The sequence below is a fragment of the Epargyreus clarus genome, unplaced genomic scaffold, assembly GCF_041222505.1.
Source record: "Epargyreus clarus isolate Ecla_fem2 unplaced genomic scaffold, WU_Ecla_fem_2.2 ptg000011l, whole genome shotgun sequence".
Taxonomy (NCBI): Eukaryota; Metazoa; Arthropoda; class Insecta; order Lepidoptera; family Hesperiidae; genus Epargyreus; species Epargyreus clarus.
Window position 1 is genome coordinate 7,960,192 of NW_027332219.1, and position 18,165 is coordinate 7,978,356.

At 36.3% G+C, this 18,165-nt stretch overlaps 1 protein-coding gene across 2 annotated transcripts in view; it reads right to left on the reverse strand.

The window, feature by feature from the left end:
* Positions 1-18,165, reverse strand: part of LOC140745939 (ribosomal protein S6 kinase alpha-5) — a 133,785-nt gene that overhangs the window by 99,689 nt on the left and 15,931 nt on the right. For both annotated transcript variants that reach the window (XM_073077912.1, XM_073077913.1), the window contains exon 2: positions 12,328-12,396. In XM_073077912.1, coding sequence (XP_072934013.1) covers positions 12,328-12,396 — 69 coding nt within the window. The remainder of the gene's footprint in view (positions 1-12,327; positions 12,397-18,165) is intronic.

Genomic DNA, 18,165 nt, shown 5'->3' on the forward strand with positions numbered 1-18,165 from the left:
GGAGAGTTATTACTGTCCCACTGCTGGGCTCTGTCAACATCTACATTATCCCATTGGATAATGTTAATGATCGTGAAAGTATAATAATGTTTAAAAAAATATATACATATTTAATAACATCACTTGCTGCCAAGTATATAAGACACTTGTTGCTATGAGAGCGCGATTTAACAGGTATGTAGATTGTACATTATCGTCGGTTATTATTATCCAATCTATCCAATGTTTTCCCCAATAAAGAGAAAAGTTCGACATTTTTTTTTATATTATACTATAGGAGTAGCAGACGAGCATGCAGTCCACCTGGTGGTAAGTGGCTACTGCCGCCCATGGACATCTGTAATCAACCCCAGATAGGATTAAATACTCCTACCTGAGGTCGGCCACAGATGCGCCGCTACCCCTGAGGACTAAGCTGGAACGCCTCGGAAACGTCTGTCTCCCTTACCACACCCTTCAAACCGGAACACAGCAGCGCCTAACACTGCTGTTATTAGGTAGAAATAGGCGTGTAGTTGTGGTCACAAAGGGTTCTACCACCTTCAATGTCAAGTATAAAAAACTATTGCCGACGTGACCATTGTCACATATTTCTTTTTCTAACTGGCAACATATCTAGCATTTTAAATCTATGTATGAAAACCGTTGACCATTTCGTCCTATGTTGTTTTAACCACATTGTCGCGATAACGCTGCCCCAAGCCCTTATCGTGTCCCATGGGGAAACGCCATATGTTTGGTGATAATTTCATACATATTCATTAACACTTTTTCCTCGTTTATTTATTTGAACTGTTCGCTGCACCCCTACTGGTCAGATTAAGATTAGATAAAATAACATTGAGGTATTTTTAATGTATAATTAGTAGTGTTCACTAAATAGCACTATTTTCTGCTATGGGCTATGGGGAGTTCACATACTGTATGAAAGTCAAAATCAAAATATTTACTTCAAAATAGGACCACATAAACCGCTTTTTGAAAGTCAATTAATTACATTTTTTTAATTTAAAACGCTTTCTACACTCACAGCCCTACACTAGGATTCCCTGTGTCGTGGGTGTCATGGACACACACATAGACAAATACACAAACACCCAGACCCAGAAACTGAATTCTAAATTTATCATTTAAAAATCTGTCTGACCGGGGATCGAACCAGGGACCCTCTGCGCGTTAGACCGGCATGGTTACCGCTCCGCCACATGGGTCGTCATTGAATTATAATGAATTGAATTAATAGAAATTATTAATAATTTGATATAATTTATTTAATAATAATTATTCTTACTAACACTAAACATAAGTCGCTGGCTAACAATTGAATATTTGTAATCTGACAAATAATTGAATTTTAGTTAATTTGTTAAATTGATTTCCATCAGGAGTCTATTTAAACAGTTGCTGCACACCTATTCTTTCAGTTGGTTATATAATATCACATCACATGGCAAAAAAAATTATAATTGCGTAAAATATAATAATTATAATTGTATGTATATATTTGGTTATATTTCGGTAGGTTAGTAACAGTTATAATAATTTTAACTCCTTTCGTGTTAATTTTAGCCATTGTGTGATATTAAATCATATAAAATATTCACCTACTTAGAGGATTATGGTAGAACACTAAATGGCATCGTTACCTATTTGATTACTTCATCTACTACTAACCTTCCTCCTTCCTTCAGACCTTTACACACGTTCCCTTAAGTACTACACTTCTTTATTATGATGTACATAAACGATTCTTATACTAACCTCTCCTAGTTATCCTCGCATTCCATACATACACACACATATATACTAGGGTTGCCAAACATACTGTTAAAAACAGTATTATACTGTTTTACAAAACATATTTTAGTGTTGAACAAAATTAAAGTCATATAAAATACTGTTGTCATCATCAAAAGTGAAAATATTTATTAGTAAACACATTTGACGAATTAAAAATATGTATTCCTAAAATTACATCCGATCTCCTTTCAGTTCCCGCTACCTCTGCATTTTCAGAAACAGTTTTTTCAGTAACCAATGCACAGTGGCGGAAAGACAGAATTAGAGCTTCAATTAATTTAATAAGAAATTTGCTTCTTATTTATTTTAATTATAGTTTTGACTGTGGGGAGGCTTATGAAGATTTTAAAAAGACTTTAAATTGATAACTTGCGCGGAATGCACTAAAAAAAACCTATTAAAAAATACTGCTTGTTTTTCGTCTCAGAACTGAATATACTTTATTTATTTACTTTACACATTTGTGTACAGAGCATAAAAACAACATTGAAACGAAATATAATACAGATATATATATATATATATATATATATATATATTGAAAGTGGTAGACACCTTTGTGGTTTGACTCCGGCGGCACCACCGCCACACCTATTTGTACATAAGCAGTGTTAGGCGCTGCTGTGTTCCGTTTTGAAGGGTGTGGTAAGGGAGACATCATTTTCCGAGGCGTTCCAGCTTAGTCCTCAGGGTAGCGGCGCATCTGTGGCCGACCGTAGGTAGGAATATCTATTCCTATCTGGTGTTGATTACAGATGTCCATGGGTGGCGGTAACCACTTACCATCAGGTGGACTGCTCGTCTACTACTCCTATATTAAAAAAAGGCTGATATTTCTTCCTATATTTTTAAAGTTGTCAACCCTAATACATACACACATCATCTAACATTCTAACCCAACCGATCACGTTAGCGGTACTACCGCGAGCCGCTCACGTGTACACTGCTCGTCTACTACTCCCTAAATTTAAAAAAAAAAGCAACTGATATTTCTTCCTATTTCTTTCTAAAGTTGTCAACCCTAATACATACACACATCATCTAACCCAACCGATCACGTTAGTGGTACTACCGCGAGCCGCTCACGTGTACACGCGCACGGTCACGTTTACCTGTGTACGTTGTTATGTACACCTTAGGGCTACCTGCTGATCTTTTCACAGGATAATTCTAGTACAGACGACTCGCATGGCGGAGCGGTCACCATACCGGTCTGACGCGCAGAGGGTCCCGGATTCGGTCCCCGGCCAGACAGAAATATAAATGATGAATTTAGGTTTCTGTTTCTGGTTCTGGGTGTTTGTGTATTTGTCTCTGTGTGTGTCCATGGCACCCACGATACAGGGAATCCTAGTGTGGGGCTGTGGGTGTAGAAAGCGTATATTTTCCAGTTAAACCTAAACGATGAGGCAGTTATCATCATTTCTTTTATGTATACTGCTAGCCTATATATGGTGGGAAGGTCAGCGTCACAGGACGGTAACCAGATGCGGTCCTTTGCCGCTCTGGATGACTTGTGAAAACAACGTGCAAAATTAATGTAAATGCACAAGTGAAAAAACAAAGTTCCTACTATAAAGTAAAGTTAAATAAAAAAAATCGATGAGGTAGACTGGCTAGCTGATAGAAAGATGTCATCGTCGCCTATGGACAAGATAAGAGAAGTTGCCAAAGCATCGCCGGAATTGGAGGGAAGCTTTTTGCACCTTTTATTTAAAGAGCCCCATGTCATAGCACTCCGGGAACACATCAGGAGGTTTGGTGAAGCGTTTGGTTTTAAATTTTTTGGTTGGGGTGAGTATGTGGAGCTAAAATTATTCAATTAATTTTATTATTACATGCATTATAAACATTGAGGAATATGTGATTTTTAAAAATATTTTCGTTCATACTATAAAAAATCCTACTAAATATTTGCAATTTGCAACTACAAATCCTGCTTTTCGGAATGTGCCTTTCGCACAACCCTACGGTACCTATATATGCAGACAGTAGGTCAGATTTGTTTGTTTAGCCGATGTGAATCGTGGATGAGGTGTTCGTTGATAGGCCGGAAAACAATACAGTGAGACATTGGTCGACGATATAGACCTGCGGAGGTTTCCGGGTTCGATCCCGAATGACGTCTAAATGATAAATTAGTTTCTTGAAATGTTAATTAGTAATGAAAGTCAATTAGTCCTAAAATTTTCTTATTGTGTTGTAATATGATATTAATTATTTATGACAGTTCTATTTTATTTTTATTTTCTGTCTATTAAACATTAAAATCTCTGCTACGTTTTTTATAAAACTAATCATAAGAAATCATAATCTCGAGTATAATTCTTCACACTATACATACATGGAATAGAATCAAGGTAGAATAAAATAGTTTTTGAGCAAATATACACCTAATTCTACTATATACTTGCATATGGTAATACTGGGTCCTACTCCTGTCCTAAAACAAATATCTTGTCAAAATCCATTGAACATTTTTAAAACACTCAAAATCATTCAATTTACAACTCAAACTCAAATATCACTCAAACAAATCCACCATCATCAACCCATTACTGTCCAGCAGGCACGGATCTCCTCTCAGAATGGGAAGGATTTAACCACCATACGACCATATATTATAATACAAACGTAACAGTTATTGCTCCGATCTTGGAGCTCGTACGATTTTCGCGACGATCATTGACCTCTACGACTTCCGCCACTGTCCCACTGCTGGGCATGGATCCCTCTCGGAATGAGAAGGATTCAACCACCATACGACCATATAATACAAACGTAATAGTTATTGCTCCGATCTTGGAGCTCGTACGATTTTCGCGACGATCACTGACCTCTACGAGTTCCGCCACTGTCCCACTCCTGGGCATGGATCTCCTCTCAGAATGAGAAGGATTAAACCACCATACGACCACATAATACAAACGTAACAGTTATTGCTCCGATCTTGGAGCTCGTACGATATTCGCGACGATCATTGACCTCTACGACTAGCGGTCATGGTATAATTGCCAAGGGGTGACCACCACACTGTGAACGTATGGTGTGCTATTATTATTATGTAACGGTGCCATTTTTTGTAAACATAGATTAAGAATAACTATAAATTTCTTCTCTTTCAAAAATATGTGCATTGTGGATGGTAATGTTTTTCGAGCGTATGTATGTCTTGTATTCTTTGGCACGCCCAACAGTACAAAAGGCTTGACAGATTTTGAACATATGAGGTGTCGTTGGACTAATCTAATTCGTAGGACTGATAGAGGCTATATTTGATATAGGCTATATTGAGTTCGACATCTACGTAAAATAAATTTAAAAGTTGAATCACTTTTCGAAATTAAAATTCAAAACAATACACCATAAAACAGCAAATAAAAATACACTGAAAACAGAAAACTTACAATCTATAAAAAAAAGAACAAAAAAGTTAAACATTTTACCTCTTGCAAAACTTTTAAAACGCGTAAAGTGTTTCGAAAAAATTGCCCTTTCGAGACAATCGCGCAGTAAGTACGAACAATTAACTTTTGGCAGGTTTCGGGGGTGGCTGGGGGTAATTATCCCGGTAAACAAATTCACGTGGCTCCTCACGTTTTACAATGTCGCGCAAGACTTGATGTCGTACTCGAATCCTAATTAATATTATAAATTCGAAAGTCAATTTGTTTCACTTTCACGTTTTAATAACACAACCGGTTGTCATAAAGTTTTGTACACAGGTTATCAGGGCTTCAGATAAAGACGTATAGTACCTTTCGTCCCAAAAAAGGTACTCTTTCCGAGACATAGATAAAATCCTCTCACGGCGGGCAAAGTCGTGGGTAAAGCTAATTTTATATGAAATGGCAATATTTAATATTAAATACATACAATAAAATAATAAAAATACATACAATAAAATATAATAAATATATACTAGTCTTTATTATTTAAATAAAATCGGACTGCTTAAAATCACCTATATATAGTGTGCGTTACTCCCACAATTTAGATTAATCCAATAACACTTGATTATGTTTAAATCCCTAAGCCGTTTGGGCTGTATGGCATGCCCTAGAATGAGCCCTAGATGCTACATATATACGCTCAATAAACATTACCATCCGTAATCGAGTAAAAATCATCCATAAGTTAAACAAAGTGGTCCTGTGCCAATCTAAACCATCGGTATTGCTCTTATCAAACCTCAAAAGACCTTCAAGGAAACATTTCTTAAACAATAATGTGTATCAGAATCATGTGTACGACATATTACCCGCAATACGTGCCCCACGAGACAAGTCACAGCTCAATACGGCCACCCCCTCGCGACGCCGCCCGCTCGCACCCCCATGCACTTTTCAATTTTAAACAGGCGCCCGGGATATTGGTCGTAGTTTAATATAAAGTAGATCTCGCGTTGTGTAAATTCCTCTTTACGATTACACGAGTTTTTGAAAAGTTTTTTTTTGAGTAATCATTGTTTTTTATTAACCAAAATCTATTTATACACAGATCTATTTATACAGTCCGACTAACTTATAACTTTGGTGTTATCCCAGGTTCATTATCGATGGTATTTTGGTGTTATTGATGATTTTTAAATTTTACCAGGTGTGTATTTCGTTTTTACGTTAAATCCTTTTAAGCGGAGTTTTCCAAAATACTTTTTTTTCGACTTACATTAATATTTGCTGATATCATTATTAATAGACTACATTAATATATTGTTCAACACAGATTTCATTTCTAAAATAATAAAAAAAATATGAAGATCTTTGTCTTTGAATAAATTAATAAAATTATAGTTGAACTAAAATCAAAGTAAAATGAAAGTGCTGTCTACTTCCAATTCCCATGACAATCCCATACATGAACAAAAGTAGATTCACGTGTAAACCTCATAGACAGGTGCCCAGCAACCCGAAGCACAGCTGCGGTCGCAAACTAGTTATGCTAAGACACAATCGGGCCACTGGACATGTCACTGAATAGGTGCTCATTCTTAAGAAGTCATCATTATTGAAACATGGCGTTTTTAAATGCAAATAATAGATTTTGTTGCCATGAACGCTAAGTATAGTTACCTGGGTTTATGTGTGGGTTTGGATCTAGAGCGAATTTAAAAATAAAGATGTCTCCAGGACGGAAATCAACGCCGTCCAAGAAACATGTTAATAAATAAACGGAAAAGGTTTCCTTTTTAGGGTTCCGTACCCAAAGGTTTAAAACGGAATCGGTATTCTTTGCTTTGTATATAAACTGTAATAGGAAGACAGTTAAAATTTACACAATGCATTTACTTTTATGGATGCTATGATATCAAAATCCTAATGACCAAAAAAGTAATGAAAATTTGTTGGTACGGAACAGTCCGTGTGAGGTACGACTCGCGCTAAGCCAATTATTTGTATTCCCTACAAAATTTAGGGTTCAGTAATTTTATTTCCTTTTGTAAAAAGTCCATTTTACGAAGCTTTTTCCCACATTAATAAATCAGAATTCCGTAAAGCGCAACAGATGGTAGAGATCCAACGAATGATAACATCAAATAATCAACACCACGTGGTTTACTTGTGGTCCTGTTGCAGTCCAATTTTAAGTACGCTATTTTACAAACTGTCTTAATTGTTTCTTTAAAAAGGCTTCTTATAGCAGCAATATTAGGTATAGTCCGCGCCAAACTGCTAGTCCGCTCTGAAGTTGTTGCGGGCAGGTGTAGTCATACAATTTGCTATGGTGACGCGATTCATATCTATATACAGAATGGACTAGCAATTTTATTTATTTATTTATTTAAAAAGGCATACCAACTAAGTACATAAAAATTAATCTAATATTAATAAGACAATAAGAAAACGTTTAAAAATATGCACTTAAATTATAGGTCTGCACAACATTACAATTATTAAGTTCAATCAAAGTCAGACGCTTTTACGCAGACGATTTTACGCGGACTATATCAGCATTCGTAAAAAATAAAAAAATAACAAACTTTACTTCTATTATAAATACATTTAATGTTGTATAGGAAATAGACTGCGCATGAGAAAATCGTTTGAAACCTCCCATAGCAACTATCACAACAGAAGTGGAAAAAAATTACATTCCTATTAAAATGAAATATCAAAATTAGTCTTATTTGGATACTTAAGCAACCCAAATGTTACATTTCAATGGACTATTAATATTAATTAAATGACGTGATTATTAATCGTAAAAAATATTTTTCGAATTTTCATTTAACTTACGTCGAAGACTACCACAATCCGTTTAAACATTGCCCAGTCATCATTCATACGACAGTTTTCTTACACCGTCTAGATATTACGCAACGTACCCAATTCCACATTTCGACCGCGACAGGCCGATCAGCTGAGCGGGTCATTGACTCACCACATAGACAATGTCAAACACGACACATTGTAAGGTCATAGCGACCACTGTTAACAGTCACCTGATGTTAAGTGGTCATTTAGGCCTATTCATGTATGATTGATTAAACGACCATGACCACTATAGAAGGTGTGCGAAATGCTCCGTTTGACACTAAAGTACCTAATTTGAGTTTTTATGACTGAAAAAATCCTTAGTGATAACATTTTTCCTTTTTTTTCACGAGGGGGAAACCTTCAAAAGGTACCCGATGCCTTGGGAGCGACACAGGGTTATGTGGGACACTTACCGCACTAAAACCCCCCCGGTGGCCGTCCTCAGCGCTGCGTACAGGACTCCGGGACCTCCAAAGGAACCTAACCTAACCTTAGTGACCTAACCTAACCTTAGTGATAACCTAGTAGCTAAGAAACTCGGCCTCTCGTTCGAGGGGTCCGAGGTTCAAATCCCAGGCTAAACCTCTGATTTTTCAAAGTTATGTGCGTATTAGAAATTAATTATCACTTGCTAAACGGTGAAGGAAAACATCGTGAGGAAACCTGCATACCTAAGAGAATTATAATAAAAAAAAATCTCAAAGGTATGTGAAGTCTACCAATACGTATTTGGTGGACTATGACCTTATCCTCCTCATTCTGAGAGGAGACCCGTGCCCAGCAGTGGGACAGTAATGGGTTGCTGATGATGACTGAAAAATATGCGAGTGGGAACTCGGACACGGAGGGTTCCGTACCACCTAATTTATTTCATTTTTAGTATTTGTTATCTTAGCAGCCATAGAAGTCAATGCATTGTGGAATTTGGAACCGTTTACCTGCTACGATCAATAGATTAAACGAAAAACGCGTAAAAATATCAGTTCCTAATATGACCACCACCATTTATTTTCATTTATATTATTTGTTGTTATTGCAGCCACCGTTATACACGCTCTGTAAACATTTCAAGTGTCTATCCATTACGGTTAAAGAGATAGAGCCCTGTGACACACGAACAGAGTTGGAGTAATAAATGTTACAATATTTTTAGATGATTTGTTTTTCCACGCCAAAAGACCTAACTTACAACCACACCAAACTCTACTATCAACAGAGCAGCGACCACGTGTCGTCTCAGCTGAGCGGGGTCGTTGCACCCCAGTGCACTTGCAGCCGTGCCCGTGCAACCAACACGCACCGTGGCCCACACCGTGGCCCACACCGCCGGAGAAGCGGTTTCAAATACGAAATGCCAAAAGACCTAACTTACAACTACAATGAACACTACTATCAAGACTAGCGACCACGTGTTGTCCCAGCTGAGCGGGGTCGTTGCACCCCAGTGCACTTGCAGCCGTGCCCGTGCAACCATCACGCACCGTGGCCCACGCCGTCCGAGAAGCGGTTCTGAATACGAAATGCTGAGGGGCCGTTACGCTCGTAAATTATTTTTTTGTTGCTACGGTTTATAGTGGTATGTCGTTATCTTTGGCTACAGACCTTTCCAGCCTTGTCAAGGCTTCGATAGAGAACCTATAGTTACTGCCTATGTAACGACAGTGGAAAACGTAAGCCGTCCATTTCATGTTTGATTTGATTTTCTAACCAACTAAAGTAAGAAATTAGGAAAATAAAATATTGAAATAATTACAAAATGGACTGTGTGGAACAACGTGAAAAATAGCTACATAGTGCATCTTATACAATTTCATAAGACTAAGCCTATGATTTTTCTGAAATGAGGATATACTTAACGTTATCTGAAGAGTTCAAACAATTTGAAACAGTCAAAATATCCGCTTCAAACAGTGCAAATTGAACCCAAAATCACCAATGCCGAAAGAACTTTTTATGTTTAGCTTGTGAGGAGGCTTATGTCTCTTCTAAACCTAACGCCTCGAGCAATAAGCTATAACATAACGTAACCCATAGTCTAGTCAAGTAATAAAAAGCACGAAAAACATTTTACGTTCGCTGACCACCACGCCTGAATGAAGGTGAACTTTTCAAGCCACCCCGGAAGGTAGACAGGTAGTTTTTAAACGGCTTTACAAGGCTTATTGGTTGTTTTTTTGTCGAATTCATTATCGTGGTTCCTACATTTTAATTTCTTTAGAACATTATCAAATCGGCTAACCATTATGGTTCAAAAGTTAATATTTTAAGGAACGGTCTTCATTGCAGATAGACAAACAGACAGATATTCTCGAAGACAATATCGTAATCGGAGGATTCAAGTTACTTTTAACTAGAGATACCGGAGTCCTCAACATAGCGCTGAGGATGGCCGAAGGGGTTTTATTGTGTAAAAATCCCAGATGACTATGTCGCTCCTACGACAACCTTTGAAGGTTTCCCCCTCGTCAACAGAAAAAGACACGCCAAAAACATACAGACGAAGAGAATAAGCTTAGTATGTAGTAGTAACGCGCTGGACAAGTGCGTATTGGCATACTTCATTAAACATTTTTTTAAAGAAAATGTTTTCCTTTCCTGGCGTCGTTTTCCTTAACTATTAAAGCAAGTGGCAATTAATTTCTAATACGCATATAAATTTCAAAAACCAGAGGTGCCTGGGATTCGAACGGCAGACCTATCGAACGATAGGCCGAGTTACAACCAAGGCTATCAATGCTTATATAGTTCTCTATAAAGTAAAGTAAAGTATAGTGCCCAAAACTCAGGTCAAAACAGGCCAATAAACCTGCGCGGTCTAGAACATATTTAGGTTCAACGTTTCTTACGAAGCGTGCCTTTTATAAATCTGATTCAGATATCACGCCCTCTCTCAAAGTAATTCGATAACCCTTGTGATACCAATTTGGAAACTTTTGATGAATCCATTACACTTTTTTATTGAATAAAAATTGGAATCAAGTGAGAAATTAATGCAGAGATAGATAAGTGATTGAAATACAGCCTCTGAACAGGGATTTCGAGGTTCGAATTCTAGGCACGCACTTCTCAATTTAGTTATATACGTATTAGAAATTAATTTTGGAGTCGAAGTTCATAATTAAATGAAAAAAACTTATAAATAAAAATCATATCGCGCCGTTGACTAAAATGTTATTATCCTAAAATAGATTTAATATTTTTAAATAAGCTTTTAATAAACTGCATTTGAAAACCACGAACGTGTAGAAACTTGTTATAGATAGGTCAATTTATACAAATTATAGAAATTCATCCACCTAGCCATCGATTAGTAAAGATTACTCACTCCTAACAAGAAAATGTACCCAGTTTTGCGAACTAACTATCACAAAATAGTTGCGTAAAAAAGTTTTGCCACGTCTCCGTGCTAAAATGTCCCTAAAATATCTGAAATAATTATTTATTTATTGTGTAAATTATGCAGTATTAGTTATTTATTCGTAAATTTTCTCAAAAATGTTTTTATTTGTCAAGAATTCAAAAAAAGAACTTACTAATAAGCTGTTTGTGGCTTCATTCAATTTCAAGGCGGCGAAGTATCTTTACTAATCTATGCACCTAGCTTAGTACTTAAGTATCGACTGCACAATTTTCGGCAATTATACGGTTTAGTGACAGGGAAGAAGGGATAAGTGTCTCTGAACCCTCGTTAAACTTGGCTTCCTTTTAGGAATCGTCAGTATCAAAAGAGAAGCGTTTTGTACAATGTCTAGACAGGAAACAGTCTTATGCCGTAGTATAATAAATAATGCGAAAATGTCGCTCTCTAAGTCTCTACCCTCATAAGTTCATAATAGAGTTCGTGTTTCATAGGTGTCAGTGGCACAAACTAAATAGAATACTTTAACAAATTAACACCCAGACCCAAAGCAAAAATATCATTTAAATGTCTATTCATCTAGGCCGAGAATTGAACCCGAAAACCTACGTATACATTAGACCGATTTAGTCACCACTTCGCCACAAGGGTTGACAATATTATCGTGAAATGAAAAGAAATATATTTATTTTGAATGAGGCTACAGAGGCACTTACCAATTTTCAATAACCATTTTTTATAATACTACGTATATAATGTAATTCTTTATGTTCTTACGCATTAGGAAAATTGCATAATTATGTAAAATTATACATACAAACAAATACCCAACCGGGAATCGAACGCCAAGTCTCTGATATCAAATCGCTATAACCATAATACCTAAGTCAAAAGTAATAAAACTAAACTCACCTCCGGTACCGAGAACTTTGAGCAAGTCGAAATGTGATATGTCCACTTTTGAAGCGCCGTTAAGGTTAACTGAAACAAAATTAAACTTTATTACACGTGTGTGCGTGATGTGGTCGTTGATAACATAGTAACGGTTTTTCAACGTTTATGACACGTAGATTGTAACAATAAATGTGTATCTAAAGGGATTTTTTTATAATACAGAAGTAACAAACGAGCATGCAGTCCTCTTGACGGTAAGTTTATAGTGCCGCCCATGTATGTGTTATCAACCCCAAATAAAATTACAATTCTGCCTGAGGTCGACCACATATGCGTAGGATACGTATCCTTTACCACATGGTCGACCTCGGGTACCCTTTAGGAGTAAGTTGGGAGTGGCTAAGTACGTCTCATTAATACAGCAGCGCCTAACACTGCTGTTATCAAGCGGAAATTGGTGTGGCGGTGGTACAGCAAGAGTCGAATCAAATAACTTGCTATTTTTAAGCATTGCCCTAGCAACGTATATGTGTGCGATTGTAAACTTTCATATTATTATTATTTTATGTAGAGATAGGAAAGACCATGCAGTGCACCTTACGGTAAGTAGCCATTGAGTCAAATCAACATCAGATAAAGTCTAGTATTGGACATCTGTTAAAGGTCGGTTACAGTTACATAAGACTAAATTGAAACGGCTCATATAGAATTTTTCTTTTACCCCACGCTTCAACCAGAAAAAAAGACCTTAGCATTGCTATAGTACCTAAGGCAGAAATAGGTATGAGACTGAGTTAAAACATGAAGGTTTCTATTACGGTGTAACGAAATATCATCATCATCATCAACTCATTATTGCCCCACTTTCTGGGCACGGGATTTCTCTCATAATGAGAAGGATTAGGCCACAGTCCACCGTGCTGGCAAAGTGCGTATTCGTAGCTTTCACATACCTTTGATTTTTTTTATATTTCTCAGATATACTTCCTCACGTTTTCCTTAACCGTTTAAGCAAGTGATTATTAATTTCTAATAACTTTAACTCTGATATTTAAAAGCAATATGCAACTTTAACAAATCCGAATTGGATTTGAACCTCGGCCCCTTAGATGAAGAGGTGGACTTGAGGCCCACTAGGCTAGGCTTGTTTATATATAACGAAAGATACAGGTTTACAATTACAATTTATATCCACATATAATTTGTAATAGTCAGAGGTACGGTAGGTAGCTTATTGAAATTCGAACCAACGACCTACCACTGATATAAATAGAATAAACTACAAACATTATTAATACATATTCCTGTACAAATGACAAAAGAAATTGTTTTATTACTAGCAACAATTGCGCAAACAGATGAGTGTTCGATAATAATAGATGATAAGAAAAATGATAAATAATCATTATAATACAAATGTATGTTAAGACTTCCATGCATTAACCAGAGGACGAAGTTCAATGAACCTTGTAAATATTTTCAGAAAGTTTTTGTACTATTTCAGAATATAAATAATGTAAATCTATCAAGAATAATATTTGTTAAGTCTGAGTGTAATGAAAAAAAGTTCTGAAAGACGTGTGAATATGATTTTTATTGGACTGCGGAGGGTAATGTACAATGTACATGTCTTATTCTTAAGCACGCACTACAACCGAAATGGCTTGACGGATTCAAACTTTAATATAAAAGGTGTCGTTCATCATCATCATCATCATCATCAACCCATTACTGGGCACGGGTCTGCTCTCATAATGAGAAGGATTAGGCCACAGTCCACCGCGCTGGCAAAGTGCGTATTGACTTCACATACCTTTGAGTTTTTTTTTTTTTTATAAATCTCAGGTATGTAGGTTTCCTCACGATATTTTCCTTCACCGTTTAGCAAGTGATTATTAATGTTACCAACCAACAAGTAGTTTGCCTAAGGGCACTACACATCAGTTTGATTTTATTATTGTATAAGAATTATTTACGTCATAGTCATGTTTATTAGTTATTGCGTAAATTACATATTTAGTTTTATATTATTAATTATTTATGTCTTTAAAATTGTTATTTAATTAATTTATGTTATTTTATAAATGCCTAATCATTTTTCAATTTATGGAATGTTTTACCGGAAATATGTGTTAATAAACGTTTGTTCAATTATAAGTATAAAGGAGGTAGTGCAAAATTATAAAATCATATTTAAGTAGAAGCTCTGCATTGACATGATGTATTCTAATATTTGGTCTGTAAGAGGAAACTCTGCCCGAGAATATAGTTAAATTATTTCACGACTACTTTTATTTAAGTCTATCCCAGCTGCAGTTACATTAATTTCTAATACGCACATAACTTTGAAAAATCAGAGGTGCCTAGGATTTGAACCCCGGACCCCTCGATCGAGAGGCCGAGTTTCTTAACCACTAGGCTATCACTGCTTAAATTAAATGTTCTATATAAAAACTAACTACATACTACTAAGTTGAGAAATTGAGACATTTTAATATGTAACGAGTAGGTACTAAATATATACCATACTTAATTTCCTTATTGCCAATATAAGTTGTATAAATAAACTATGTTCCTAGTCGAATGGATTGTCAAATATCAATATTTGATAAACAAAAATTACAGATTAAATATTAATAACGGGCGCTAGTGAACTGGGTCTTAATCTCGATCACAACAATGGCTGTTGTAAATATGATTTCTATTATCAATCTTTGCCATCTCATTCATTGCGATCACATTTTTTGTAACAATAACTGTACAGTTCGATATTATTTCATAAAGTTTTCCTCATCCACAAACAGAAATAGATACCGCAGACGCTATCATAACAATTTAATATTCTCTTAGATCGCACTGTACAAAAAAAGCTTGAGAAACTTTATAAAAAGAAACAGACTGTTTAAAATGTAGCTTATGACACTCCCATAACGTCATATAGACAAATCCAACGACACCTAAAATGTTAAAATTCTTAAGTCGTTTATTCTTTAGAGCATGCGAAAAGACGCTTTCTACACTCACAGCCTCTAGGATTCCCTATGTACGACATGGACACACACAAAGACGGATACACAGACAAAGAACCCAGAACAGATATCCAAATTCAACATTCAAATGTCTGTCTGGCCGGGGATCGAACCCGAAACCCTTTGCGCGTCGGACCGGTATGGCGACCGCCACGGGGTTCGTCATGCCAAAGAATGATACATACGTTTATATATACACACTCTCGAAAAACATTATGCCCCGCAATCAAGTTTAAACTAAAATTTGACTAATGATACACCAGTGTTACATTAGTACTCTATTTTGCTTATTATCTGAATGAACTTCCTCCTGAGGTATTCCCTCAGGACTATGACATGGGGCTCTTCAAGAGGGGTGTAAAAAGAGCTCTCCTTCAAAGCCGGCGATGCATTGGCGACTCCTCTGGTGTTGCAAATGTCCATAGGCGACGGTGACTGCTTTCCATCAGGTAGCCCGTCTGCCTTATCGTTAGGTTACATATAAAAAAAAAAAATCTACGGTAAAGTCACGAAGAGCCCACCACTGGCAGTGGTAGCGTAAATGGACAGTCAAATTGAGTGAAAGCCTCCATTATTAACTGTATTAGAAAGTACTTACTTATCTCACAAAGTAATATTGATTGCAATGACTCTCCATTTTAATACATAATTTTCTTGGAGTTCGACCTCTAGACATACTTATAAAGATCAACTATGTATATAAAATACATATATTTACTAAGTATTGTTGTGTGTTGGTATGTATTGTATTATGTAGCATGGCGTGTTTCTCATGGCATTCATTTGTTTCACATAGGTACATTTGTATGTTGTAATATGTACATACAATGTAACTACAAATGCCCGTACAAAATCTATCCTTTTGCGTACCAAAGGTAGAATCTTGACAATTTCTAGTATGGAATCACTGTCAAATATCTTTGGTAAGCAAAGTGTTGGATAGATTGGTTATTCATAACGAATGAGTATTTTATGGCACAAGTTTGTATGGTTGGTAAGTTTCTTATATCCCACAGCTGGGCACAATTCCCTTTGATTATGTTTATTGCGCAATCCATTATAACACTGTTTTTATACGAGTTGGTGGAGACAGGATGAAGTTCATGTCCAAAAAGAATTAATTATTTAGTCAAAACCCTCTGTGCGTTAAACTAATATGGTGACCCCTCAACCACACGAGTTGTCAAAGGTTTTCAAGTGAAGAGTGAAGACCACGTCTAGACAAGAGCACAGATCGCCCTTCAATAGTTACACCAATTACTTGAAGACAGCTGGAAGCCGATTTAGAAGCCACAAGTAGTCCAGCAGGGAATCTTAAAAGGGCAATGATAAAAATAAGCTCGTCTCGTTTCAATTCCATAAGTGCAACAGAGACAACACGTGTTTCTTAACTCCGTTCAATCTCACGCCACAGCCGTACATTATGTGCACGCCGGACGTATCTATGATTTAATCTAAACAACTAAATTAAGTCTTTCTGCAATTTCAAAATAACTGTCGGTCCTTAGTATGATATCAAAATAAAACATGATTATTGTTTTAACCGACTTCAAAAAAGGAGGTTTTGTAAATGACCGCTGTGTTGGTTGGTATGTCCACGATTTTGTAAAAAACTACTGAACCAATTTGAATAAGGTGTTGGTTATTGGAAAACATAGTTTACAATGAAACTATTAGTACATTAGGAATTTTTTTGACAGTAGCGAAAAACTGGAAAAACACAATTTCATATAATATTGAATAACTCCAGTGTTTCTAGACCAATTTCAATGTACTTTTTTTACGAAGGGGGTCGTATTTTCTGTTGTAATTTTATGTCTTTATGTGCAAGCAATTTTTCCTCTTTATTGGAATTTTGAGATTTACACGAAATTAGAAGATTAAATAACAATGGCTTATGTTATTCAAAAACTGGCCATAGACTTAAAAGCTTTGTTTTATTATGAAAATACAACATATGAGAGAGGTAAAGGAGGTACACTATATACAAGGCGTTCCAATTTAAGTTCTCATGTGTAACTTATGCATTTGTGGTTGAGCAATATCAACTCCATATTGATGTTCATGGCAAAAGAATAAGCAGACCATCTGATGGACAACAGTAGTTGTCCTTTGACATCAGATGGTCAACAACGACAACAACAACGGTCAGACAACAGTAGTTGTCCTTTGACATCAGATGGTCTGCTTATTCTTTTACTACTTCTAAACACAGCTATGCTATGTTTATCTATCTGTCTTTTTTTTGTTATCGTAGGGAACCCTTCAAAAGATACCCGGTGCCGTGAGAGCGACACAGAGTTATGTGGGATTCTTGCCGCACTAAAACCCCCCCGTGTGGCCATCCTCGGCGGACTCCGGGATATCCAAAAGAACACAACTGGAGTTTATTCATCTGTATATACCATAGAAGTATGTTGTTTATATGTTTGTTCAAGTATCACACAAAACTACGGAACTGTTTGTGAATCAAGTTTTTATGACGATTAGATGATTACGATTAGACTTGTAAACCGGTTATCACGTTACGATAACGGTTATAGCAAATAACAAATATTTTCATGACTTTTATTAAGGCGGAGGTCAGTTTTGAGCGATTTATGCACCAGATGATCAAATATCGCAATATTTGGAGATAACAATTAGCAAGGCTGTACCTAAAGGCTCTAACCGCAACTCTTGGATTAATACTATATTGCAAAGAAGTCACGATCCTCAACAATGAGGGCCCGACTGTACAGCCAAATGCGCTAGATACCGTTATGTGATATACATAAAGAAATGAGCTATTAAATATTAATAAAATCAAATAAATCCTACCCAAATT